General features: G+C 39.6%; 1 protein-coding gene across 1 annotated transcript in view; it reads right to left on the minus strand.

The window, feature by feature from the left end:
* Positions 1-839: 839 nt before the first annotated feature.
* stk10 (serine/threonine kinase 10) overlaps positions 840-25,921 on the minus strand; it is a 36,074-nt gene continuing 10,992 nt past the window's right edge. Inside the window, exons 2-20 of the mRNA XM_080509153.1 lie at positions 25,035-25,199; positions 19,883-19,931; positions 19,107-19,256; positions 17,194-17,266; positions 16,292-16,486; positions 15,351-15,432; positions 11,619-11,753; positions 8,841-9,161; positions 8,345-8,767; positions 6,229-6,353; positions 5,439-5,562; positions 5,072-5,251; positions 4,880-4,972; positions 4,602-4,731; positions 4,368-4,492; positions 4,082-4,270; positions 3,840-3,965; positions 3,631-3,744; positions 840-2,476 (exon numbers count right to left, since the gene is read on the minus strand). Coding sequence (XP_080365279.1) covers positions 2,336-2,476; positions 3,631-3,744; positions 3,840-3,965; positions 4,082-4,270; positions 4,368-4,492; positions 4,602-4,731; positions 4,880-4,972; positions 5,072-5,251; positions 5,439-5,562; positions 6,229-6,353; positions 8,345-8,767; positions 8,841-9,161; positions 11,619-11,753; positions 15,351-15,432; positions 16,292-16,486; positions 17,194-17,266; positions 19,107-19,256; positions 19,883-19,931; positions 25,035-25,199 — 2,940 coding nt within the window. The 3' untranslated portion in view covers positions 840-2,335. The remainder of the gene's footprint in view (positions 2,477-3,630; positions 3,745-3,839; positions 3,966-4,081; positions 4,271-4,367; positions 4,493-4,601; positions 4,732-4,879; positions 4,973-5,071; positions 5,252-5,438; positions 5,563-6,228; positions 6,354-8,344; positions 8,768-8,840; positions 9,162-11,618; positions 11,754-15,350; positions 15,433-16,291; positions 16,487-17,193; positions 17,267-19,106; positions 19,257-19,882; positions 19,932-25,034; positions 25,200-25,921) is intronic.

A 25,921-nucleotide genomic window follows, 5' to 3' on the forward strand; every position in this document is an offset into this window, starting at 1 on the left:
CAAGTCATTTTAATAAAACCTCTGGTCCTAAATACAGTAAAATGCCCTGCAAAACATTTTCCATAGCCATTACATTGTGCACGTTTTTACAAACTCACCCTGACACCATGGCTTTCATGGCAGCCTCCCCAGTAGTTCAGATTGTTCTGTGTCCACATATTAGGAACGTTTCTATAATAAATAATAAATAATATTTCATTTGTGGCTTGGCGGAGGGATTTGAGTATCTTGTGGGCCGGTTTTAGCCCACAGGCCTCGTTTGACACGCCTGATCTACATGCCCTCTCAAATCATTCTATCATAAATATGCAGATTACACATAGCTCTATGTATCAGTCAGTGAATGACCACAGCCCCTTATACCTGCTGAGTAAGTGCATCAATAAAATAAAGGAGCGGGTTTGTCAGACCTTTGCTCAACCAAGAAAAAAAGAGGAAATGGTTTATGGCCACCAAAGTGGAAAGTTTAAAGATCACCACTAATCTTGCTTCCATGTTAGTCAAGGTAGAAATCTGGGGGGAAATTGTAGACTCAGACCTGAAATTCAACAGCCACACCAGGACAACAAAAACAGCTTGAAATTGTTGCAACAATTATACGATTTCTGAATAACTAATAACTTGCAACTGAAAATACATTAATATCTAATAGCTCATATCCAAGTTAATATTCTTCAGATCTTACTGCAACTGTGTAAAGGGAACACTGGTTTGTCAACGCACAATATTTGTTGTAATTGTTGGTCAACTAAATGGTATTTGATTCTATTGTAAGTACATTTGGATTAAAAATGCTAAATATATATTAAAAAAAAGTCTCCAACACAATTCAATAATTAGAAAATCTGCATTTATTAGGAGTTTTTGTTTTTTGTACAACAGTGGTTCCTTCTGACGCAGTTTCATTCACACTCACAACCCTGACACTCAAACTTGGTCATGTAAACTGAGGCAGACAGGAAGACATACATGAAGTCAAACAGAAATATTTATACATCAAATTTAAATACCTCCAAGATACTGTGCGAGAGCACAAGAGGGAGATTAAGCTGTACCCGATTGTGGACCTGATTCAGCGCAACTCTGAAGGCCAAAAAGCTCTAATACACACTTTCCATCTCTCATCAAGGCAACAGGGTCTTTAACTGCCAACTTAAACAGCTCCAGGCTTCTTACAGCAGATTAATCTGTTGCCGCTATTTAGAAATAATATGAAAAGCTGTACTCCAAAAACCAGATTAGACACTAAAAGGTTGTAAAATCTATTTTGGGGGGGGGTTAACTATACATATTATTTCCCCTCTCAGTGCAAAGGAAGGCAAAGTTTAAGAAAATATACCTCTTTAAGCTTAGCAAACACATACCTGTGATATTGCACGTTGGTTAGCAGGCAGTTTATTTACCGCACACAGTTCAACAATTATACAATTAATACAGACTTCCAAGTCCCCTATTGAACATCCATCCAAAAACACACAAACAGTATTTTACTTTGGCTTGGTCAGTTCCCATCCAGTGTGACTGATATTACAGTAAAAATCCAACAGAAAATGACAGCAACATTATCCCAAAAACAATTCTTCTTCCCTTGTTTATTAAAGCTTAACTACTAAATACATAAAACAAAGCAATCATTGACTTCCAGTAAGCCTCAGCCTTAAAAAAAAAAAAAAAAAAAAGATGCACAATTAGAAGCACATGTTTTACACCTCGGGTTAAAGAGAGAAATTAAATTAACATACACAATACGAAATCTGACTTATGGTTTGCATCAAAATAAATAATGCCAGACTTTGGTGTCTATGTGACTCGTGTCAAATGGCACGGCAGAGAAATGTGGGAGAGAAAGAAGAAAATATGAGCCTGGAATATATGTAAGACAGCACTGACCATTTGGGATAAACAATCATCTCAACAATTCTCATTCTTTCCCATCATAGAAAAATAAAGTCCTGGGATAACTTTTGTTAATATAACTAATTAAAAGAACCAATTTTGGTACCAGCTCACCCAAAATAATAATAAAAAAACAAAAAGCTATTTATGCTTATGTTGCAATAGTGAGCATCAAGAGTTAGCCTTAAGGAGATAATGGAAATAAAAACACTGTAAAGGAGCAGATATATAGCATGTGAGATGTGTGGATCAAATACTATAATAGAGCATACATTAAAACATAAATATATTAACTAAATTCATAATGAAACCGAAAGGAGGGAAAGATTATCTGCCATTGCTGGTTGAGCACGTTAATAATGAGGCAGCGGATGATGTAAACGCATGCCAACCTCAAGGTTTTTGTTCTGATAAGTGGAGACAAGAGATTGTGGAGCTTTTATGTGTTGTAAGACTCTTGGTAAGGCACAAACTTGGAGAGTTTATTCGGAGAACTTGGGTTCAGGCAATCAGAGGTCTCGGGCATCTTGAAGAAAGCCTCCTGTTCCCTCTTCTTCATGTTGAGCTCATCTTCGAGGGCCTGGAAGGGTGGAGACCGAAATATGTGTGAGGCTACCTCTCCAAAAAAACATTTATTCAACATGCAGGACCAATATTCAATTTATTCCCTTATTTGTTCCCTTTATTTGTTCTTTAATGTTGTGAAGGGAGATTGTATAGTCCTGTGTTTTATGTGATACGATAATGATCGAACCCCAGTCTACCAGTGGTGACCCTGAAACCACTCATTGCCTCTGTCATTCACACATGTATTAAACTGTACTCTGCCTTCATTGTTTACATATTTGCCATCCCCCCCCCTACATCATTACTGTATAACAACCCAAACAAGACAAAAGGTTACACCTACTATGCAATGGTGTAAACAGTTGATAAAATGTTCTTGGCATCTTGCCAACAGCAATATGACACTGATAATTTAGACCTTTGAACTTTGTTTATCAACATAAGGTTAGAGATACACTAGACAAGCAGAACCAAGAAGTCTGAAGAAGGATTATGCACATAATGAGCTTTATTTGCTTATAATTATTTATAATATAGAAGATAACTCCATTAATTTATTTGACTCCCTTCAGAGAGATTCCTTCGACTCCTCCTCTTCCCTTAACTACTCACACCAGGAGCAGCGGGCTGCCGCAGTGAATTCACTTTTGTTTGCATTGCTGTTTGTTCATATGAGTTAAGTTTGTACAACACATGTACAATATTTTGTTTTAGCACATTTATGATGCTGGCAAATGCTTTCATGTTAATCCATTTGACTTCTCACTCAAAGAAATGTATCACTCATCATACATTTTTCAGTACTTTAAATGTGGCTCAACCCTGCTTAGGTGCTTTGACCATTTGGTGCAAATCAAAAGAGAAAAAAATATTAAAAGTTAATTATTTTCACACTCAGGCATTCTTAAAATGTCATTGTGATAACTACATCTATAATTTGAGATGCTGTATATGGATTTTTATGAATAAGATAGAAAATGAAAAGATTGTGTCAAATGCTGAAGTTTATGTCTAATGTAAAAAGTATATGTAGAAGTTGAAATACAATATGGAATAAAATGAAAAAAAAAAGTTAGGGTTAGTTTGAGTGAATTTGTTTTGTAGAAAGCAACCACAGAGGCCTTTAAACTGGGATTTAAATCACAAGTTGTTTGGAGACATAGTTACCTTCTTCCTTGGTTTCAAATGATCCCTCCAGTCCTTCAACAGCTGGTTGTGCTGCTCGTCCAAAAACTTCAGCCTCTGAGTCTCATTCTCGATGAGCAGGTGACATTTCTCATTCTGTACAGGCGAAACAAGCTCATGTAAATTTTCTCAGAGAGGGAAAAATAAAATTCTACAAGATGGTAGCAGAATGGAAGTTTGGCTTCACCCACCTGCAGCTGCTGTAGCTCTCTGATGTTGCTTTCACACTGACCAACCAACTCCCTCATCTGGTTCTCATGTTTTTGCTGCTGGTGCAGCCGCTCTGCTTTCTGCCGCTTCTCCTCCTGCTGAGAAAACTGGAAAGACACCAAGAGAGTGAGGTACTGAAAGATTAACTTTACAGTTAAATAGATGAAAAAAAAAAACCAACTGATAATAATAATAATTTTAAAAAAAACCCTGCCCATGCTACCATTTTGATCTTGTCTCGGTCCTCTGATGAGCTTCCTGTGGAGTTAATGCGGAGGCTCTTCTTGAACATGGCCATGCGGGTCTTCGCCTCGCTGCGCTGAATCTTGGGCAGCCGGCTCTTCTCTTGCTGCTGCCGCGCTTTATGGATCTCAATCATTCGCTGATTGTAGCACTGCATCTGCTCTTGCTCCTGTGGCGAGATGGAAAAGACCATTCTTAGCCCATGATCGTCGGGACACAAAAAAGGATTGCAAAATATTGATTGTGTGTGTCATCCACTAGTTTACCTTCTCGTGTTTCTTGAGAAGTTGATGCCTCTGGAGAAAGTACTGATCTTTCATCTGCTGCTTCAGTAACTGGTGTCTCTCATAGAGGTTCTTCTCCTCCATGTCCCATAGCGCAGCTTCACGATCTGAACATTAAAATGCGATGAGTCATAAAAAAGCCAATAGAAAATCTCGCAGATCAAGCCGAGAACCATTTAATGATGGTAATAATGGCAACTATGTAAAGTGCGGTACCTCGGATCAGCTGTTGCTTCTTGTCCAGGCAGTCTCGCTCCATCTCTGCTATCTCCCTCTTGTTGTTAGAGATGATCTTCTGCAGTGTCGAGTCCAGGTGAGTCTTCTGAGCCTTTAAAAAGTTCTCCTCCTAATCCACAGGGAATTGAGAGATGCAACGCAATTTGAAAAAAAAAAAGGGGGGCAATAATAAGTTTGTTCCAAACGGACTGGAACATGTTTGGATCTTCTGCGTCAGGTTAAGTCGTGATAAACTGGTTGTTGACTGAACGACATACCTCTCTGAGCTTCATTTCTTGGTAGGTACTCATTTTCTGCTTCAATGATTCTTTACGTTGACTTCTGGGCAGTTTATCTACAGACTGCTTTACCTAAAGACAGAAGATTCAAAACATCATAACTAAAATCTTAACAACCCCCCTCCCCACCTATACACATTTTCTAACTCAGCCATATTGTTTCTGATGTACCTCTTTTTTCAGGTTCTTGAGTTGGTCTTGAAACTTGTGGTGCTCTCGGTCCTGCACTGCTTTGATACGTTTGGACTCATCCTTGAGCTTAACATTGTGATCTGACTCCATTTTCTCAATCGTCTGCTTCTGGTGCTTTTCCAGATTTTCTACCTCTCCGTCATAGTACTTCTTCTTGCTCTATGACGCCAAAAGGAAACAAAGCACACAATCACTGAAGGTTAACAGCTTGTTGTATGAGAAGCCACTTTGGCCGGATGATGAAAGTGAATAAATTAAATTTCACGACAAACTACAATTTTGTAAATGAAAACTTTTTTTTTGCAATGGCCTCAGCAAAATACGGGTGCGTCTGTCCGTGGCTCACATGCATGTCTTGATCACAGCGTCTCTGCATTTGTTCCCTTTGCGATTCCAGTTTGGCGTTGAGGGTAGCCTGAGCACGGTGCTCTTCCTTCTGCATCAAACGCAGCTCACGCAGCTCCTGACGTCTAAACACACAATTGAAAATGTTAAGCACACAAATGCATGTCAGTTATTTTAAGCTCTCTGTTGAAGATAAGCAAGTCTCATGACATCTTTAGAAAAACTACTTCTCACTGGTAGGGAGCACAGTGCTCCTGCAGTTAAACAAGGATAACCTGTCACAATAAATTTGTTTAAGCATGCCTCTTAAAGTACCCCTCTAATTTATAAAATTTGAAGTCCTGATTTGTCATTGCTTCAGTAACAGATGCAGTGACATCTTCTTGCCACTAGATGACAACAGCATTGCACAGAGACTCTGGCTGCAGTAGTATGGAAGATATTTAAAGACAAGACAATGTGACCATGTACATTCTTGACTTGGGATATGTGGATTCTTTACAATAAAAACTAATAGTCTCATTCAGCACTTTAACCTTGAAGTGACTTCAGAGACTATTCTAACCTAAACCCATAAACTAAATTAGTCTTTTTCCCAAAACAATTGAGCTATTTATGTGTTTTACCCTCTGGGGGAGCAAAGCAGGATACCTTAAATAGTGACTCCACTAAGACCGACATTCAACAGGCGTTTACTTCATGTCAAGAATAGACTCACGATACCATTACTTTCATTAACAGACAATGCTGCAAGGACAAAAACGAAATCTAAATGCAGTGTTTCAACATACCTCAGGAATCTCATTTCCTCGTCTTTCTTCTCATCATCCCTGATGATCTTAGAGGTGGTCACACTCACTTCCACACCATCAATAACAAACTTTCTGGTGCGCTTCAGAGTCTTGCTTGAAAAGTCCTGGCAAAGAAGATCAAAGGCCACAAAAATGTACATATTACATTCACTGGAGTTTTACGTTTTTCTGCAGGAAAACTCTCGACAATCTTTGTTCTATAGGTACTTGGAACTACTTTTGCTTTCAGCTTCAGCCAGAGTGGCCAACAAAAATCTCCAAACTCATTATCTCGATGCCTATTTTTTGAAATTCCTGTCATCAATCTCAATTGTCACAGTATTTTAGCTCCTTCGGACATAAATAAGCTATAATAGTTAAATGAATGTTTGTTTTTTTTACTTGTTAAAGTAAATTTTGTATCAGGGCTGAAGAATAGCAACTGTGTGTCTGTGACTGTGACAAAGGCACCAATATTCCAGTCAATCAGGTTCGACTGCAACAAGCTGCTCCATCTGTCATCATGCAGGAAGAACATTTAAACAACATGGCCTCATCAACAAAATATGACACCATGTGGCCTGGCTGCTCAGGAATCTATAACCAACACGTGTCTTATTTACTCAAATCTTGCGCTTCCCTTTTGTGAAAACTTGGATTTAAAATGCTTTACCGGCTCCTGGAATTAACCTGATGGGTTGTGAAAAAGCCTAAATCTTCATCCATGAGTTCTATAACAGGTCTTACAATCATGGGCAGTATGAGATTGACGTCAAGAACATATGAAAAACATGAAAAAGTTGCCAAAAGGAAAGCAAGAACATAATGACAGACTGAACCCCTTTTGATATAGTAAGGAAAATATATTGAGGCACTGCAGCTGAGAAAACAGACTTCATCGAGGTTTAGTGAGCCTTCCTGTCATAATTGATGAGATATTTGCACTGTTCTGTGCGGCTGATTCCATTTCCTCCAAAGTGACATGTACAGTGGCAATAAATCTTTTCCTTTCTTTTGACGCACTGGTAATTATACACACTGACACCGAAGGATGTGTAGGTTATTCAGTTGCCTAGCTGCTCAATTGCGTGACGTGCGACTCTGCCATCTTCCAATTACTTTTAATTCATAGGATTGCACACGCAGTTGTCCTCCACATAAAGATGGATTCATGAGCACATGCACACACTGATGCTTTCGCAGTCCTTCACTCATGCAGAAAACTGCACTTGCTCGATACCCACACAAAGCTTGTTCATTCTCTCACTGGAAAGAAAACAACTCGACATGTCATTAACGGACATTACTTCATGCCCAGTCAGTGGGGCTTCAATCCTGATCAGTCTATAAGCCACCAGAAGCCACTGAGTGACAATGAGCTTCATAGAAATGTCCGTCCACAATAGTGAATGCTGAACTGTGCCCACACAAAGGGCACCACTGGTCCTGATGAATGGAAAGTGTTGCAATTTTGGCTTCTCGTCTGACTTCCGAACATTCCTCCTCATAACAGCTGTCCAGGACAAATTTGTTGATTAAGACAAGATAAATCTTCCTTTGTGGGTTCAGAGAAATAACTTTTGGTAATGGCCAATAAAACTTTCAATTTGTGTCAAATGTTTAAGCTATTTAAAATGTTTGCCAATGATTCAGTACAGGCTCGCAAAATAAAGCCATATCCACCTTAAGTACCAGTTCTAAAAAGGAAATAAATACATTACAACTTCATGACTCAGAGTTTAAGAATCTTCGTTTGTATCATTCTTTGTATCATTCTCAAGTGCAAACTTAATGGGAGACAGGCAGCCTTCTGTTTCAGATGGTTACCACCCACACCCCAAAACACAACACAATGCACTTTCAGTTCCTCTACAGTTCCAAAGACATACTTTTTTCCAAGGAGGAGCTTTTCCTTCAGAAGTACAGAACTGCATCTCTAAGTCTTTAATACGGCTTTATTTCACTCTAAAGCTGTGATTGACTACATTTATCTTCGCTGCTTTAAAAGGTTTTTTTTAGGGTCATTTTCCTTATTCTACTTGGCATTCAGATGAGGAGTCTGAAGAAGTGAATAGACAGAAAAAAGGCAATCTTTTTTTTTTTTTTTTCGACTCACCCTTGCATACAGCGAGATGCTCTCCTTGTGCATAGACATGTCCATGGTCTCTGACATCATGCTGCCTGCCAATGAATTGCGCTTGTCTTTCATTCCACCGTTGATATAGGGCGTGATTGTCTCAATGTTTCCCCCTATCAATGTCCGCTCCGGGGTACCTTTGGTGAGGTGGTCGTTTAACCCAGAACGTGGTCTTGGCACTGGTGTAGGGGCGGGGGACGAAGTGGAACTGGGGGTAGGAGTTACGATAGGACTTGAGCTAGCAGCTGGTAACTCTCCATTCGCTTTACTGTCGCTTTCTTTCACCGGGAGTTTAGGCAACTCTGGTTTCCCTGAGTCTATAATGATGTCAACATGTTCTTCAGAAGCCTCGTTTTGAGGAAGAGATGGTGGATGTTCAGTCACCGGGGTCCCTACAGCCACCTTTGGAATGACAGCAAGTGTTAGAACTAAAATGATCCAATAGAGTGATTTTGGCAACATATTCTTACAGCACCTTTTCCTCCTCCATCGTGGGTGTGCTCTTCCCATCCTCGATGCCGGAGTCTGAGCTGGAGGTCTTGGTTGAGGCCTCGCTCTCACATTTGTCAGACTCCACCTCCTCTGAATCTTTCGGAGGGGGATCCTGTCGTGGCACGGGAACTGGGAGCCCCATGACCGGGCCTGGCTGCTCCACCGTTGGCGTGTCTGGCTCGGCCTCCTTCCTGGGTAAAGGTATCGGCGTGGTTGGGGAGGGTGTGGTGGGACTCGGAGTGTCCGTGGACTGGTCTCCTTCCAAACTGGTCTGACTCGTCTGGCAGGGCTCCTTGCCTGTCGACTGAGTGAACAGAGCAGTGTTGTTACGCACTGATGTGACAAAACGGGAAAGTCAAAACACTGAAGTGGCTGGAGGTCGCCCAAATGTTAATGTGTTCAACCTTTGCTTTTAGTCCAAATGTTAATGGACAAAGTCATTCAGGCTTTTCACCTGCAGTGAAGGAAACCTTTAGTTTAGCGGGAATGCTGAAATTCCTGCTTGGGACATCCATTCAAGTACTTTTACCTGGGACAGAACCGACTTTGCAATTAGTAACATGTAGACATATAGAGAAGAAAATCAGCATCTCCTTATGATAATAAGTCAAAGTGTATTGAAAGATTGTGCAATTCCTAGCAGAGATATGGCAGAAGTAGGCAGCAATCAACCCGTTTTGTTTAGTATGGAGCAACACATGTTTACAATCTTTGACCTTTCTGCTATTGAACCACAAAAGCATTTATGCTTTTATGATTTTTAAAAGCACAACATATAATTGCAAGGTAATTAGAATAGGAAAAATAGCACATTGAGGAAAAAAACAAGTTAATTATTTCACAAACATGTGCAAAAATGAAGTCATTTGGAAACAGTAACCCCTTGATACATACAAATGTGGCCCATAAAATTATCAACTCACTATCATATGACTAAAATATGGACAAAAACATCAGTGGCCAAAAGAAGCTTCAACTTTTAGCTGTAATGATATGAATTTAAAACGTGAGTCTTACTTTCCCCAGCAACATTCACTTGTGAAAATGTTCAGATGAGTTAGACACAAACACTTTGGTCTGTAATTATAAAATCAACTAATTTGTATGCCCACAGTTCTCGGTTAAACTGAGCAGTTCTGCATTCTAAATACCATTTCCACTTGAGGTAAATAACACCACATCTCTATGGTGCTCAGCCTCCCCACTGCCTCAGCGAACATTGTGCGCCGGCTGCGTCTGATATATAGGAAGACATAAACAACTGGGTAACTGCTTGGCTGCCTTTCAGCTTCTTTGTAACTGTAAGTGTCAAAATGTTGCTGTATGTGTACAAGCATGAACGTCTGTTTGTGGAAGTATAACACTCAGATACTGAGTGGATTGATGGAGTCAGTGAAGCCCACATTCTCGGATCAGTCGCTTGGATAGCCACTGTTTTTCAAAGTAAATAAATATACTTAGTGAATGTATATAAATCTGGGAGTCCAAACAATAGTAGTGCAGTAGCAAACTGTAATTTATTCAACTTTTTGCGTTTTAAACCTTGCACTGTGCAGTAAGTAGTGGTAATCTACAATCTACAACTTCAAACAGTTGAACTGTTCTTCAACAGATCTTTATTGTAGAAGAACTGTTTTATAGGCTTATAATGTGTAAAACTAGGAAAGTCGACAATTATTCTGGACCTTAACAAAGTCATAAAGCAAAAAGAATCATAAAAATCCACCAAATAAAGCAAATCCCACCATTAATAACACATTGCCATGAAATCCTAATCCTAACCTGAAAGTATCAAATCCACCTATCAGATTGTGTTGAGATCCACATCACTTGTTAAATCTATAATAGATGCATAAAAGCAAAGCGATGGAAATAAATCTAATAATATCTAAATACCTAATTTTCCACTTGTCGACATAACCCCAAAACTTGTCAAGTAAACTCTTAAGTTACTAAAGTTGCAGGATGTAAGGCCTGTCAAACTGTACAGGATCCAAGTTATTCACATCAATAATTGGGAAGTCGTCACATAAACTGTTGACATTAGCAGAGGAAGAGATAAGCGGGGAAAACAATCTCCAAGGAACAAAAAAATCCATGATCAACACATTTGTTTTACTCTGGCACCATGTTAGTAATTTGTGGGAAGGATCTACCACAGATCCTGAATGGCTGTTTGGAAAATTTACAGTGTTAACAAAACAATAAGTGACTCACTCCATGTAAGGTTGTGAGATGATGTTCGTTTCTATACAGGAGCGAGGCCAAACACGGCACCTATATTTAAACATTGTGAGGGTGTGCGTGAATACTTGTGTTCCGGTTTCTGTTCCTTTGTTTGTGCAGAGGGCAGACGGTAAACTGCACTCTAATAATACTTTACTTTCTAATCATATGTCCTCTGAGGATGTTTAATTGAGCGGGAGGACTAACCCAAAAATAAGTGCACTGATCACCAAACAAGGATTTTCTGTGAATTTTCAGTAGACACAAACTAGCAGGAGCATTTCTTGTCTTTAATCTTAATGGCACTAACTTTCAGGCTATTTCTTTAGAAAAAAATAGATTAACTGGAGTTGTTAAACAAAGCGTCGCTGCTAAAGTGTGGGCCAGTGGTTTTAGTGGGAATCAAATTACAACCGTTTAAGAGAAAAGTGAATGGAAGAAAGGGGAGTCCCCGGCTTTTTTTGTAAAACAATGACAACAAAAAGAAAATAAATGAATTGAAAAGTGAAAAAAAAAAAGAATCCAGGTTTGGTACCCCAGTGAGCTCCATGGCGTCGTCCTCCTCTCCTTCCTCTCTATTGTCTTCTATTTCCTCCATGACCTCAGCCTTCGCCTCGGCCACCAGCTCTCTGAGTGGACGGTTGGACGTCACAGATCTCACGAAGGGGTGCTGTGGACACAGGTCAGAGAAGAGAGGAGGATATTTGGGTTTAGAATCAGTCAGATTAAGGATTTGTAACAATTCTTTGGAAGAAATTGAACAAAATATTAACAATAATGTAAAAGAGAAGGAAATGATATTGATGAAATAGTGACAAGATTGAGGGTACATTTTATTATTTCATTAAAAAGTTTAAAATACAAACTTTATGATATTATGTTCACATAAAAACTTCTAAAAAGAAAACAATTTTCTTTCCAATGGATTAAGCTTCCAAAATCATCTTTTAAAAATCAGATATTGGGGTTTAACTTTGAGTGTGACTCGCAGCATGAGATTAGATTTAATCTTAATGTGTGAGAAGTTAAAGATCTTTTAAATAATCTGCCTGTACAAAGAGAGAAGCCGAAAAGACTTCCTTCAAACACAAGTCTAACAAAATGTGTTGTATGCAATAGAAGTAATTATGCCTGGATCAGAGTAAAACTACTTCCACTACAAATAACAATTACAGGATTGTTAAAAGCGTCATAAAGTCACAACAGTGTCTATAAAGCTGTGGTCACAGTAAAGCAGATGAGACAGTCTTGAGTTAGAAAAGACTGAAGCTGGGAAAAGATGAGGAAATTACACAGCTCAAAGGGTGACCAGTGGAAAGAAGATAATAAAACCAAACTCTAATGAGGCAAAGCTGTAAAGAAGCTTTCAATGTTGTATACATCTGCCACTGGACAGTTCCTGAGCAGCAACAAAGATACAGCCTCTAAAATGTTAAATGCAATAGTTAAATAGAACATCATCCTCTGAAAATAGCAAACTATATTTCTATCCAACATTTACAGAGAAAGTATCTGTTGAACCCAAGGACACAACAGAGAATAAAGCGCCGAGTGCAGCTGAGATAAAAGGCTGGCCATCAATTATTCAGATGCTCTACACTACTGTGTAATTTAACTGCAGCAGCTGACAAAGGGAAAGGGCTACAAGTGGTAGTGAACCATGAAGTTTGCACAAGTTGGGAGTGTGCGTGCGTGTCTTGTTGTTGCATTAGCATTTAGCTTCTCAGGTGACAAACAAGAGTCAGCTATTACTTAATGAGTAGTGTACATGCTGAGTGACATTCAACCATCAGCAGATCAATCGTGAAAATAGAAGTGGAGTATGGAAAATATTCAAGCTAATAAAGCTAAAAAAGCTTTGTAAAAACAGTGACAACCAGAGGAAGGGTGCAGATTTGCAGATTTTTTATATAGAGGCAACAATGCTGATATTTTCCACACATACATACTACAATCTAAGAAATAAATGCTAAAAATCACTACTCACAACTAGACTTGTAAAAACAATTACAAAATCCATTCCCGCTGTACACAAAACTGTAAATTAAAACTGATCACACAGAGACACAGTCCAAATAAATACCACTAAGCCTACTACTTTTCATTTTTGGCTCGCCGGCCATATATGTCCTCTCGCCGTCGCTGACTGGGTCAATGGGAAATGATGTATCGAAAAACAAATTGTGGAAAAGATGCATTCGATACAAACAAAGATAACAGCTTAATTTTTACAGTATACACTTACTGCTTGGAAAGCACCTTTACAAGCTTTCACTATACAGAAATATCACAATGAGAACTACCACAAAAAACATGCAAAACAACACAATAACATCCCTGACCGAGTCATTGAAGATTCTGAGTTCGGGATCAAATGGTTAGAATGTCTAACGGACTTGAGAAATGATCATCCCCGCTTTTACATTCTTCAACATTTGGCCAGGATTCTCTTGTTAAAGAAAATAAATATAACAAATAAATGAGGATAGCAGATAGCTTCGAAGTTGTCAAATGACTAAATAGAGAAGACCTCACAGACTCCAGCTAAACACAGACATGGCAATTCAAAGGGAGAGGGTAAATTCAGTTTGAAAAAAACAAAAAAAAAATTACAGACAGCATGGATCAAGATGTGGATCTGTGGCGCTTATGTCCTCTCTTAAGTTTTGCTTTCATTCTAACTAGAGAGATGAGAGATTTGCCATGCATAGCTGGGCGTGAAAAGGTTAAATGGGAACAATATGGGTGGCTGTAGAAGGGCAGGTTCACCTGTGTAGCAGAGGGCAGTGGTGGTTGGGTGTTTCTGCACGGACAAATTGTCATTTTAAACCCTGAGTTGGTTTGTTTATCACATCTTTGAAAAGAGGTTAAGATTCTGGTTTGAAAGTAAAGGGTGCAATCAGATTGAAGTCATTGCTGGGCTAAAGGTGTTAAAATTGACCTTGTTTTGACCCAACACGAGTAAAGCAGACAGGAATCCAGTGGAACAGAAAGATTGATGCTAAAATAAAATGCTTAAAACCTCAAATAACTGTTCCTGTTTTCTATAAAGCAGCATACTTTTTCCATGAAATCCACACTGACTGACAGTATTAAGCTTTGACCTCTTATTTCCTGTTTTAACAAAGTCACACACCTCATATTTTAGCCTCCACTACAGAGACTCATATCTAAGATTCATGAGAAATCTCTCAGTTCACTCGCAACATTTGCTTTCCACATGAATTCATCCCACTGAGTGGAAGTCACCAACAGTGCATGTAACAAAGTTTTAGGTCAGACTTCAGTTCGCTGAAAGTCATTCAACAAGTCATTGCATAGCAGAATAAAATGGCATCACTGCACAGCTATCTCCAGCCGTTTGAAGCAGCAGGCACGATAAACATCTAAAACCTCCAGCACGGCACCAAAAAGCTGACCGCGCCCGTCTCTTTTCCCCCCACTGGAGAGCACATGCAGGATTCCCAGTGGGCTCAGGGTCTAGAAATTTCATCTCTGCCTCTCTCCAATTGGCCAGAGATGGCAAGCTGAGGGAGATCCAGACACACTATTGGCTGGGAGTAAAAATGTAAATAGCTGGCATTCCCTCAGCTGTGGGTTACAGACAGGAAGCTGAGGTTCTGCATTTTAATAGACAGCTCTTGTTCTTTAATCCACACCCAGTTCACCATTTCTCACATTCCTCGTTTTTGGATTCTGGACTTTGACAAGCATCCTTACATAGTGGCATGCTTTTTTTTTTGAGAGAGAGAGGACAACTGTCATAAGCCACTCCTTCAGGAATATTCCTGATGGGCTTGTGTGTAAACATTTGTGTTTCCCTTTCCTGTCAGTGTCATTGCACTGGAAGCATAAAGAAACAAGACAGGCAGCTATTTTGAGGACGATTACTCTCATTTTCTCAAGTAACGAAACCTCCATCGTGAAACCTCTCAGATGATCCTTGAAGCCGTGACTTTCCTTCACTTAACTTTCTCAGCTTCTTGTGTAATCCGACTCTTTAAATGCTTGTTTGATTTGTTGCCCACTTTTGTACACCTACTGGACTGTTCCTGATCACTAGTCTGTGCCCTCCACAGGGCGCGGCTCACTTCCCTTGCATAGATCACTTCATTCAGCTCCAAAAATAGAAGATTAAATTGCTGTGTGTGTATGTGTGTATGTGTGTGTGTGCAACTGCGAGATAAAAAGTAAGACAGAGGACAATGTACCACGGTCTGTCAAAGTTCAGCTGTATTATAACTGCGCACACTGCAGCAGGACTCACCTCCATGAGTTGCACTGCAGTTGGTCGACTCTCTGGGTTCTTGTCCAAACATTTCTTCAGAAAATCACTAAACTCCTGCGACCTGTTGGTAAAGGCAAAGAAAACAATATTACACAGGAGAAACACACTGGTGTTTTAGTTAGTCTTCTCCCATAATGTGATGATTCTCAGTTAGATCTTGGGCTTTTTGTGTGAACGTTGCCTGCAGGGGTTTTCACCTGGTACTCAAGCTTACACACATCGTCCAAAACGTGTGTTGCCCGTCGGTCTGAAATGTGAACGTGTGTGTCTATGTGTTTGCCCTGTGATGGATTGGTGACCTGTCCCTGCCCTCGTCCATAGTCAGCGCCTCACGACCCTCGGTTGGATTAAGCAGTGGAGAAGATAAATGGGTGTGTTACTCAATCACACAGAAACACTTGACAAAATAAAACCCATGAACAAATAGGATTCTAGATAAGGGAAGTTGGGACATGCGGATTGTCTTTTTGCACCGCTGTGGGAGTGATGAGTCAGCACACCAGCCCACATCTTCTTTCAGCACCTGATAACTTTGCTTTTACTGTAATAAATGTGTTGCTGTGGGACATTCTGAATCATGAAACTGATAGCAAAGTATAGTCCGGCATTGCACAATTTCAGAGCTGTTGGTTTTAGGAAAGGGAAAAATTAAGGTGAGGAGAGGGAGGACAACCCAACTCATCCTCTACAGGACGCTGAGCGTGCAGACATTTGCTAATACAATGAAATTAAACAGCAATGTGACATTTTGACAGTAAGACATAGAGCCCTGTTGACACAACCTGTCATAAGCTGTAACCCATGAACCATGAATTTATGTCAAGGAATACATCCCTGGATTGTCTTCCCAGAAGGGACAAATTATAAGACACAGCTGTTGACCAGCATGTAACTGAAATTCATGTTCAACACACCCTTACCATTTATGTTGTTGCTCCAGGGTGGGGGGCTCCGACTTGGCAATCTTCAGCAGCACCCTCATGGGGTTGAGCTCGTGGTGCGGGGGTTCGATCTGTGCGAGTTCGATCAGAGTGATACCCAGAGACCAGATGTCGGCTTTGTAGTCGTATGGGGCATCCTTCATCGTCTCACACATCACGACCTCTGGGGCCATCCTGGAACAAAAACACACGTTAAATATATGAGCGTTTGATTACACAATGCTGGATTCCTCAGTGGAAACATATTGCCTTTCATCCTACATTTCCTCATTTCATGTTAAACAGCTGTATAAAATATGCATCAAAGTGGCTTTCACATAACACAGACGACATTGTGTATGGAAAAAGCCAAAACAGCATTTAGATTAGTCATACGAGACCCAACTACGATCACTGCGCGATAAAAGCAGTTTACCCTGTTTTTTCATTGCAGACTTGTGCGAGGTCAGATTGAAAAAGTTCCTCCAGAAACTGGAATATTTCTACTGAGTTTCAGGAAATGTGTGCAACATGAGGGCACGGTTACATGTTCCTTGAGCTGCGAGGGCAATTGTGATAAACTTTTTCTGGTTAAAAATTAACTATCTATAATAGATATAAAACGATGAGACAAGGTTTACTCAGAAAGTGTTCCAGGATTGTTGTGACAACAATGTCGGGTTAAAGCCCTTAGTGAAACGACTGGGTTTAGGCATGTATACACAACAGCACATTCTTTAAACTAGAGGTAATGCTTCAGGGTAAAATCTTGATTTTTAAGATTTTCCAGTTTCAAAATCCCATCTGGCAATCGAGTCTTTATTGGATCTCAATAGGAAATTTGAAATGGAAATGTAGATTCCTGCTTCGTTTCAACGGGTTATAGTCTATATCAAACTCACCAGTATGGAGTTCCAATGAATGAATCCCGTCTCTGTAAGGTTTTGGTGTTTTTTGCAGACACCCCAAAGTCAGCTGCATAAATAAAGAGAAAAAACAGGTGAGAATTGCCTGTAAAAATGTGTTTTCCATTTTGTTTAATAGTAGATATAGGACGGAGCGTGCTTAAAAAAATATCCTTTTTGTTGTTTCACATTGGCTTCGAGTTGTCAAACAATTTGTCACGATCTCATGACAAGTTACCAACAAGCCATTCTGACTCTTTGACATAACCCTCAGATTACAGGGAAGCCATTTTCACTTTGGCTGAACAAGTTTTCCTCCTCTTTGTTAGAGTGTAGCACGGTCATGGTACGGAAGTGTTTGGCAAAAGTCCTGAGAGACTTGCACACAAAGCAATAGACTCACTGCTACAATTACAAACTGTACAAACTGGCATTTTCTATTACTGGGACTGAAATGACTCTTGGTTTTGTGGACTGCAATTCAGTTTTTTTGGCTTTCCAATGAAACAAAATTACTTGGAATGGAGTAGTTTGAACTGGTGCATGCATTTTTACTTAATTAAAAGCAAAGGGACGGATAGCAATACTTTATTTAATTTACAAAAGGTTTCTTAAAATAATATCTAGTTTAGAAGGTTTTAGGCGCTAGATGCTGATGTAGTGGGTAGCACTATGAACTGGGAGTTTTTTGGGGTAACAGGTGTCTCTAAATTCCCTGCATTTGTTAATCTGAGAGTATGTCTCTGTGTTCTTATAGGTTGGCAACCTGTCCCGTTCCTTAGTTAGGTAAAAGATGTAAAATATGGATAGAAGGTATGTATGTATGTATGATTGATGCACCAACACTACTCAGGTCCTAAGAAAGCCAGACACACCGATGGAATCAAAATATCCGGAAATCCCAATTCTATTGAAGAACAAAAACAATATAGATTTACATTATATGAAACTGGTATGATCATCATAACATTGTGCTGCGTTGAGACCCAACAAGTTTAACAAATCACACAAGCAATGTTCAGCGTTATGTCACAAGGGGTTTAATTGCCGTTTTGTTTGCATTGATGTTTCGTTAGATAAGTTTGATGGCTGTAAACGAGTCCAAGTCATGACACGATGATCTTGGAGAGGCAACTCCCTGTGATTATATCTAGCTTTAGTGTGTGAGGAAAACAAACAAGAACCTTGATGGAACATAAAAATGAGACCAAAAAAAGCAAGAAATATAATAAAAATGTTGGTGGAGGACCAATCCGAAATCTAAATGGGAGCATTGCAACAGCGCAAAATGAGAGAGTTGAATATAATAAAGAAAACCAGTCGGAATACAAATGTTGGGACAACATCAACACAACATTTGCCTTCTTCAAAGCTGAACACAAATCCAAAAACGAGCAGCCTTTGGGTTAGATCCAGCCGTGCAATGTGAAGAATGTTGAGGACTCTTCACAGGGCCATAAATGAAAATATGCAGAATTCACTTTTCCCACACAATGGTTGCCTATGATCCTCAGACAGGAGTGTGGGGCCTCTGTGCGGCATGCCCGTACGCTAGAACAATGAAAAGGAGCTCCAGAAACAACTTTCACTGCACCAAAAAAAATGCAGGCTCTATGTGAGAATCAGATACACTTGCATCATTCTGGCAGTGGAATAGTTTTCTCTGGGAATGATTAAATGTTTAAACACTTCAATGTCACACTTTAATGGAAATTCTTTTCCTTTGGCTCTCACTTAGTACACATACTTGTAGTGCTAAGTATTTGGTCATCCATTTATCCAATGCACAAGGGACATTGTTTAAATATCCATATTTCTGAAGGCATATTCTGTTCTTGCTTGCTGTTTGCATGTGTGAACAAACTGAGCACCCTAACAGTGGTTTATACTTCTGAACATCAATTGCTCACCAAGTTTGATGTCTCCATCCAGCATGAGAAGGATGTTACCAGCCTTCAGGTCTCTGTGGATGATCTTCATGCTGTGAAGGTAGTCCAAGGCCTCCAACATCTGGCGACAGACCACCTTAATCTGAGGCTCCGTCAGCCCTCGATCCAACTCTAAAAAAAAAAAAAAAAAAAATCAGGAGGAGGGGCAGAAGATAAATTATAAAAACAACAGTTGTGGTGAAGAATAGAGAAGCAGGCTCAAATCATATTAGGGATTCATATTTAGTCTACCTACAATCAAGGCATAGCAAATCCTTGAGGACTGAACTACTGTGAGAACCACTGTGTGAAACCATAACATGGTACAGCTGTGATACCACATGAGATAATGCTTCTGTGAAACTAATCCCAGATTGGAGGAACGTTCACACATTCAAACGAAGACCTGCCCTGTAGACGCTTTTTGAGTTTGTGTTTGGTTAACTGCAGAGGGGCGCAGGCGGTTACGGCGATGTGGATTAGCCAGTGAAAACACGCCACAGGGAATTCCCACACTCCAGGACTCCAATATGTCGGCCTGCTACAAAACGTTGGAAGGCCAGTTCAGAAGAGCCAGGATGGTCGTCAGAAATTACATCTATTGTATTAGGATACTTAAATCTATGTAGAAAAGATCTGTGTCTATACAGTTCATCAAAGTCACGACAGAAAATGTTGTCGCTGCTTCGCCTCAGGTAAAAACTTAGGTAGAGAGGAGAGTAGAGACTCTAAAAAGATATGCAGAGAGGAGGACGTACCGAGCATTGTGGCATCCACAGCGCCTCCGGGGCAGAACTCAATCATGATCTGGGGGGGGTTGAGAGAAGAGAGGTTGTGAGATTAACCCCAACATCAAGTTTTACGAGAGTTTTATGTGGCAACACAACGGCTCACTCCATCTGAACCAGATGCACAAACACTTGGACACTTATCACATGTTTTTCTTAATCATCCCAAGCTGATGCTGTTGATCTAGACACATAGTTTCCTCTTACAAAGAAAATTGTTTCGTTTTTTTTGTTTTGTTTTTTCAAAACACATTTCAATGTTCTGTGTGAAAAGTAGATTCTAAAAAGATGGCTAAAAACTGACTAGTAACAGGCATTACTTTTACAGTAAAAACATACTTTTTGGTTTACACATACTTGTTCCAGATATGAGAACTGGTTAAAAATGAAGTGATTGAACACACTGGACAAATCGTGACATAAATAAAAGATAATAAATCTTAAAAGAAAATAAATGTTTTGCATGTCCTTCCCCGACAATGGCAGTCTTTCACACGTACGCAAATCTAAAAGGGAAACTGTTGAGGAAAATATCACCACAATCCTGTGCAGATCAGCTCATTCATAATTTTAAAATCAGGTGTGTACATGTACACTACAAGCAACTCACAAATGACATAATTGTGGCATTGTATGAAACACACTGACAACTAATGGCTCATCATCTTTCTATTCAAAATGGCCAAAGATCACCTCCAGTCATGGAGGTGCCTGCCGTCTGAACTCAAATGATATAATCACCGCGTCTTGCCTGCTATGACAACGTTGCCAAAGCAGCAGTCGGGCACTGGACAAGGCGTGGAGTTTCAGTCTGGACAAAAGACAGAATTGTAAAAACAAGCGATACTTCCGAGTGCAACGAGGCATGACTACCTACATGCACATGCACAAGGACACGCACTCTACAGATAACCAGAAGGTGAAGAATGTCGAGCAATAGGCATCCAGCAGCAGGTGGAACAATGCTCTTTTGTCAGGTTTTAGACCGACACACCAACTCTGTTCAGGTTTCGTCATGTGCTGTCAAGTATGTCTCACTTTGTCATCTTTTATACCTCTCAACTGACAGCAGCAGAAGCAGAAAGTTGCTCCAGTGTGTTACACAATCCTTTGCCTCCATCCAACTCTCTCTGCATAGTATTGAGCTGCACTCAATTTAAACCAGTTGCAGCTCCAAAGTATGTAAAACATTAAAAATTGTTAAAACAGAGAGGTTATTCATTGTTTTTAGTAAAACCAGTATCCTAATCCTGCAGGCACACACAAGCAGTAAGACTTAGTACTGGCCAATCTAACCAGCAGTGCATGACTCTACTCCGTCAGAGACAACTGGTTTGTTTTGTCATCAGTGTCTATGTAGGAGGTTCGTTCAGCCTTCTTGCAGGAATTCAGGATGACATATTGAACTGCGGTGAAAAATGTGCCCCAACTAGTCAGACTGCATGTGAAGCATTCTCACTGAGGGCTGAGCGCACGTAGACTCCAGCGTTCTTCATTTCAAACACAGTTTCACTGAAGTATCAATCAACTTGTAGTTCTGTTTATTTTAATTTTAGAAAAGGGGCCACGTTTATATTCTTTCTGTATGACTGAAGAAAACTGAAGAAAATCGTATTGCTATTTATAAGTCTGACTTCACGTCTGAATCAAAACCTAAAATAGCTTTAAAATAAAAGTAGCAAGCGTCGCTGACACTGTAGTGTTTCTGTACCCGAGCGCTCTGTAATTTCTCCACCTCATTTTGTCAGAAGATGCTGGAAAAAAGGGCATTTCGTCAACAAACACTTGCTTCAAGACTTTTTCCAAGAAAAAAAAAATGGGAGAAATACATTCACCTGGTGTAAAACCACAATCATAGAGCCACATTTTTGTATTAGGTCACTCCATTAACATGACTAATGCAGGGGGTGCCGACACAGCCGTTCCAAACCAACATGTTCTGAGGCATTTTAGTATTGTCTGAAACCTTCAAGGAACCAAAGATGGTGCCATTATGTCAATGTCTGTTGTCAATGACAACGCTATAACAAAGAGACATTGTCCTTGCTGTGCTGGCTGTGAAAGCACTATGAAATCTAACTTATGTTTGGATTAAGTAATAATAATAATAATGATAGCAGCACTTTAGAATGTATGAAAACAGTTCCATCGCACTTTATGTACTCCTTATTAAGTTCCTTTTACAATCAAAAGCTTTATAATTTGTTTTCTTACCTGCCACAGGGATTACAAATGTGGTCTGGTCACTCTATACTATGTCTGAATTTCACGTTTTACATTTTTGTTTTTTACATGTTTGACAAATAAATTAAAATAAGGTAAAATCATGTCAGAACCTTCTTTGTCAAACTAAAGCTTTTAAGAAAAAAAAAAACAAGTCCCACTGATTGAAATGCTTGTGGTACTTAATGAAGACTCTCATAAGACCCATAACACAAATAGTATCAGCCTTTATGAAGACAAACTAGGTCACTATGACTCATTAATTTTACATGACAGCAAATAGAACAACCGTCAGAGTTCAGACAAGCCGCGTGACGTTTGTTGGCCAGTGTACGAGATGAAAGCCAGCTCTCTTTACAACACAAACAAATGTGGTATTTTATTTCTAAGGCAAAAATGAATGATGTTCCTATTGAAACAGTATCTCCTTTAGTCAGATGTAAGTAGAGGAACAATAAAAAAAAAAGTAATTTCTATGGTTAAAGTTTTATTTGAGTGAAATGACCCTTTAAACAGACTTGCTCATTCTCACTATATCAAGTGATGTCTTCTCTGTTTATTGCATTGTTGCCATTCTGTTTTACAGTCTTCCTCTCCACTCTCTTTATCTGTTGCTTCGCTCCTCTCATTGTGCTGACTTTTGCAGTCTTCACTCCACGTTAAAGGCCCTGTTTTTCTCACGCTGTGGGCCTGGCTGCCTCAAGAACCAGATTGGACCTGAAGTGGAACAAGCAGCCTTTTTCTCCGCCCCTTACCGTCTTGTTCACTCGTCTTTCTCCCTCCATCCCTCTCAGACTTGGGAGAAAGCGGAACGGGTGGGTCGGCACTGGAATCCATCCAGTTACCCTGCCCGGTCCACCGCGCCAGTGGTTACTGAGGCATCACCACCAACCACTGAGCTAACTGTTGAGTTTCTGAGGCGAGTGCACTCATGTTGTGCAGTTTGTAAAGAATTGTTATTACATACAGCAAATGTTCATGAAGAGATGCATCTACGATGGTCCCTAAAACAAAAAAAATAAAATAAAAGCAGATGCCTTTTTTTTGGCAATTGCAGAGAGATTGAGTGTAATGATGTCTAAAACATAGAAGATAGTGAGAACTAACAAAAACATTTCTTCAAAATGAGAAAGAAGCTAAACTCCGAAGCCACACAGATGGCATCTTGCTTTCATGCAAGTGGCTGCAATGTTTGTACTTTGTGCTATTGAAGCATACAGTAGCAGTGCCTCCCAGTCCAGCCATGACAGACGGGAAGTTTTCATCTTCTCCACTCAGGAATTTCAGCTATTGCGGACAACAGCCGTGGGCAGCAATGGGACTGTGATACAGTTGTGTATGTGTGTTCTCATTGTGGATATTTTAAATTGCATTTTTTTTTTTTTTTTTTTTGTCTGACCTTTTTTGCTGAAGTCATTCTCTTTTACGTAAAACTCTGACAGCAGGACAGGGAAAGGATGAAATAAGTTTGACTTCTTCATAGCCCTTTACAGACATCTTAAACTACATATACGTGTTGTGTATTGTATGGGTATGTATATAATTTATAATATATAATATTCATAGATATTTTTTTGTTGTATGCATAGTACTTAAATTGCCTGGAGTGAATCAATAATAACTAAAACAAACACAACTAAATGCATATAATCAAGTAAGATATGTCATTGAGAGTTACAGGATAAATTATCACAGCCGAGTTACAGCAAATGCATAGTGGTCATCAATGCTCGTAGGACTGACATCAAAAATTAGCCATGAACCAAAACCCTGGTGATGCTTGGATTACGACTGCAGCCAGAGCCTTTATAATTACTCAGCTAATAGCTACTGATTTTTTTTAATACAAACAATGCAAGACTGAACTTATGGAGCAGTTGCAGCTGTTCATAAATTGTTTGCAGTCTTATTCAATCACCTTTGCTGTTGCCACTGCTTAAATATACATTTGTGACAGTTACGGGTTCTATTACTGTTAAGAAATAACCTTGCATGGCAGTTTTTTTCAATGTGAAGAGACACACTTGTCAAATATCATTTCTATATACTGCAATTATGGTAAGATCGCAACATGAGAGATTAAAAAAGAACAGCTATCTTTAGTCATAACGCCGTTTTGCAATTCCTCAGATATTCGAGGTTGTGCTCCAGCTGAGGTCACTATTATTTGTCTTGGCAAGATGGAGTGGGAGATTACAGAGTGAGCTGAAAAGTTTACACTCGACCCAGTGTGCGATTGTGGGGAGAGAGAAAAAAAATGACCGGAGAGCAGAAAAACTGTAAACTGAAATGGATCCTCATTCCTGCAGTTACATCAGGGTGAGGACCAGGTCACTTTCGATGCCCGATGTCACTCTGGGGACTTTCTGTCATTCCAATTTATGCAATGCAACATGTCCTGTTATTTTCCAGCACAGCTTTTATATGTGGGAGAAACAGACTCTTGAGATATTGTTGCAATAAAAACACTAACATGCTACATCCCACAAGCCTGCCAACATCTATGGATGAGAGGTTTGTTTTTCAACACTTCATTGCTGATTGTTCAGGTTTGTGTGGCCTGGATCGGTTACAGTTTGGAAAGGTTACAAAGAAAACTCAGTTGATTGACACAGAAACTCCTTAAGGCGGTAGAAAAATATGAGGAAGTTGTAACGGTGTAGATATCAGATGAGATTTATTTATTAACGGCATCGGCCAACCTGAATCCATGACTACAGTTTTTATAATCCTTCATAGGAAGATCATATTTGTTGAAGTTATTCTGAACTAAATGTGTCCTCCTATAATGTGGCACTGTATTTCCTCTTCTTTCCGTGTGCTCTCATAAAAGTGTTCAGCACGAGAAAGGAAACGGATGTCACTCATGTGGTTCACACATCAAGCCACCTTCACCTACCCAGAGTTTGTTGTCATGGTAAAATGCGTCAAGCAGCTTGACGATGTAGCGGTGGTCACATTTCGCAAGGATGTCGATCTCAACCATGTAATCCTCCAGCTCCTCTTCACATTTTGTCTCAATCACTTTGGCTGCAGCCAGAACTCCAGTGTCTTTGTTCTTGGCCTGAAAGACAAAAGAGAGACGATCATCAGTCAAACATGCACGAGTCTTGAAAGATCTTTGCTTCATTTATTTCTCTTGGGTGAAACTATTTCAAAGCAAAACTAGAATAAAGTATATCAGTTTAATCGTCCTGTGGTTTCAGTTCCTCGGGGAGAAGGTGTGGCTGTGTGAAAGGGTGTAAATCTGTGACTCTACAGTGAAATGAAGGGTTTAAAAAAAAAAAAAAAAAAAAAGACAATATAAAAACAAAAAAATCAATAACAGATATTGTCAAGATGTTATTCTAAAATTCCCAGTTTAACCTTAAATAAAACCCATTGTGCTACATAGGCCTCGAGTTTGATCTACCATGCGCACCCTGAGCGTGTGCAGAAGTGTCCTGGGATACATCTAAAAAATTTTTTTTTAAAAAGCTAAACTCCAATGGCCGTTGACCACCTTGCATGTCAGTCGTCTCCATTATTGCGTGTCAATGGATGCATGTGGCTAACAGTAAATTGCTCTGAGACTGCCAAAACAAAAAAAAACGTGCTATATAGACCAAGTTTTTTTTACCATTTCGTTATCAATTGTAGCCAAGAAAGCAGACAGATAACATTAAAGTACAATGCGGTCAAACATAAAACATGAAAAGAAGCCACCGGACCACAGCGTAATCAAATATATTGAAATGGCAAAACCAGGACTCATACTTTGAATTCAAATAGTTGTGAGGAGAAAAG

This window comes from Blennius ocellaris (assembly GCF_963422515.1).
Source record: "Blennius ocellaris genome assembly, chromosome: 14".
Lineage (NCBI taxonomy): Eukaryota > Metazoa > Chordata > Actinopteri > Blenniiformes > Blenniidae > Blennius > Blennius ocellaris.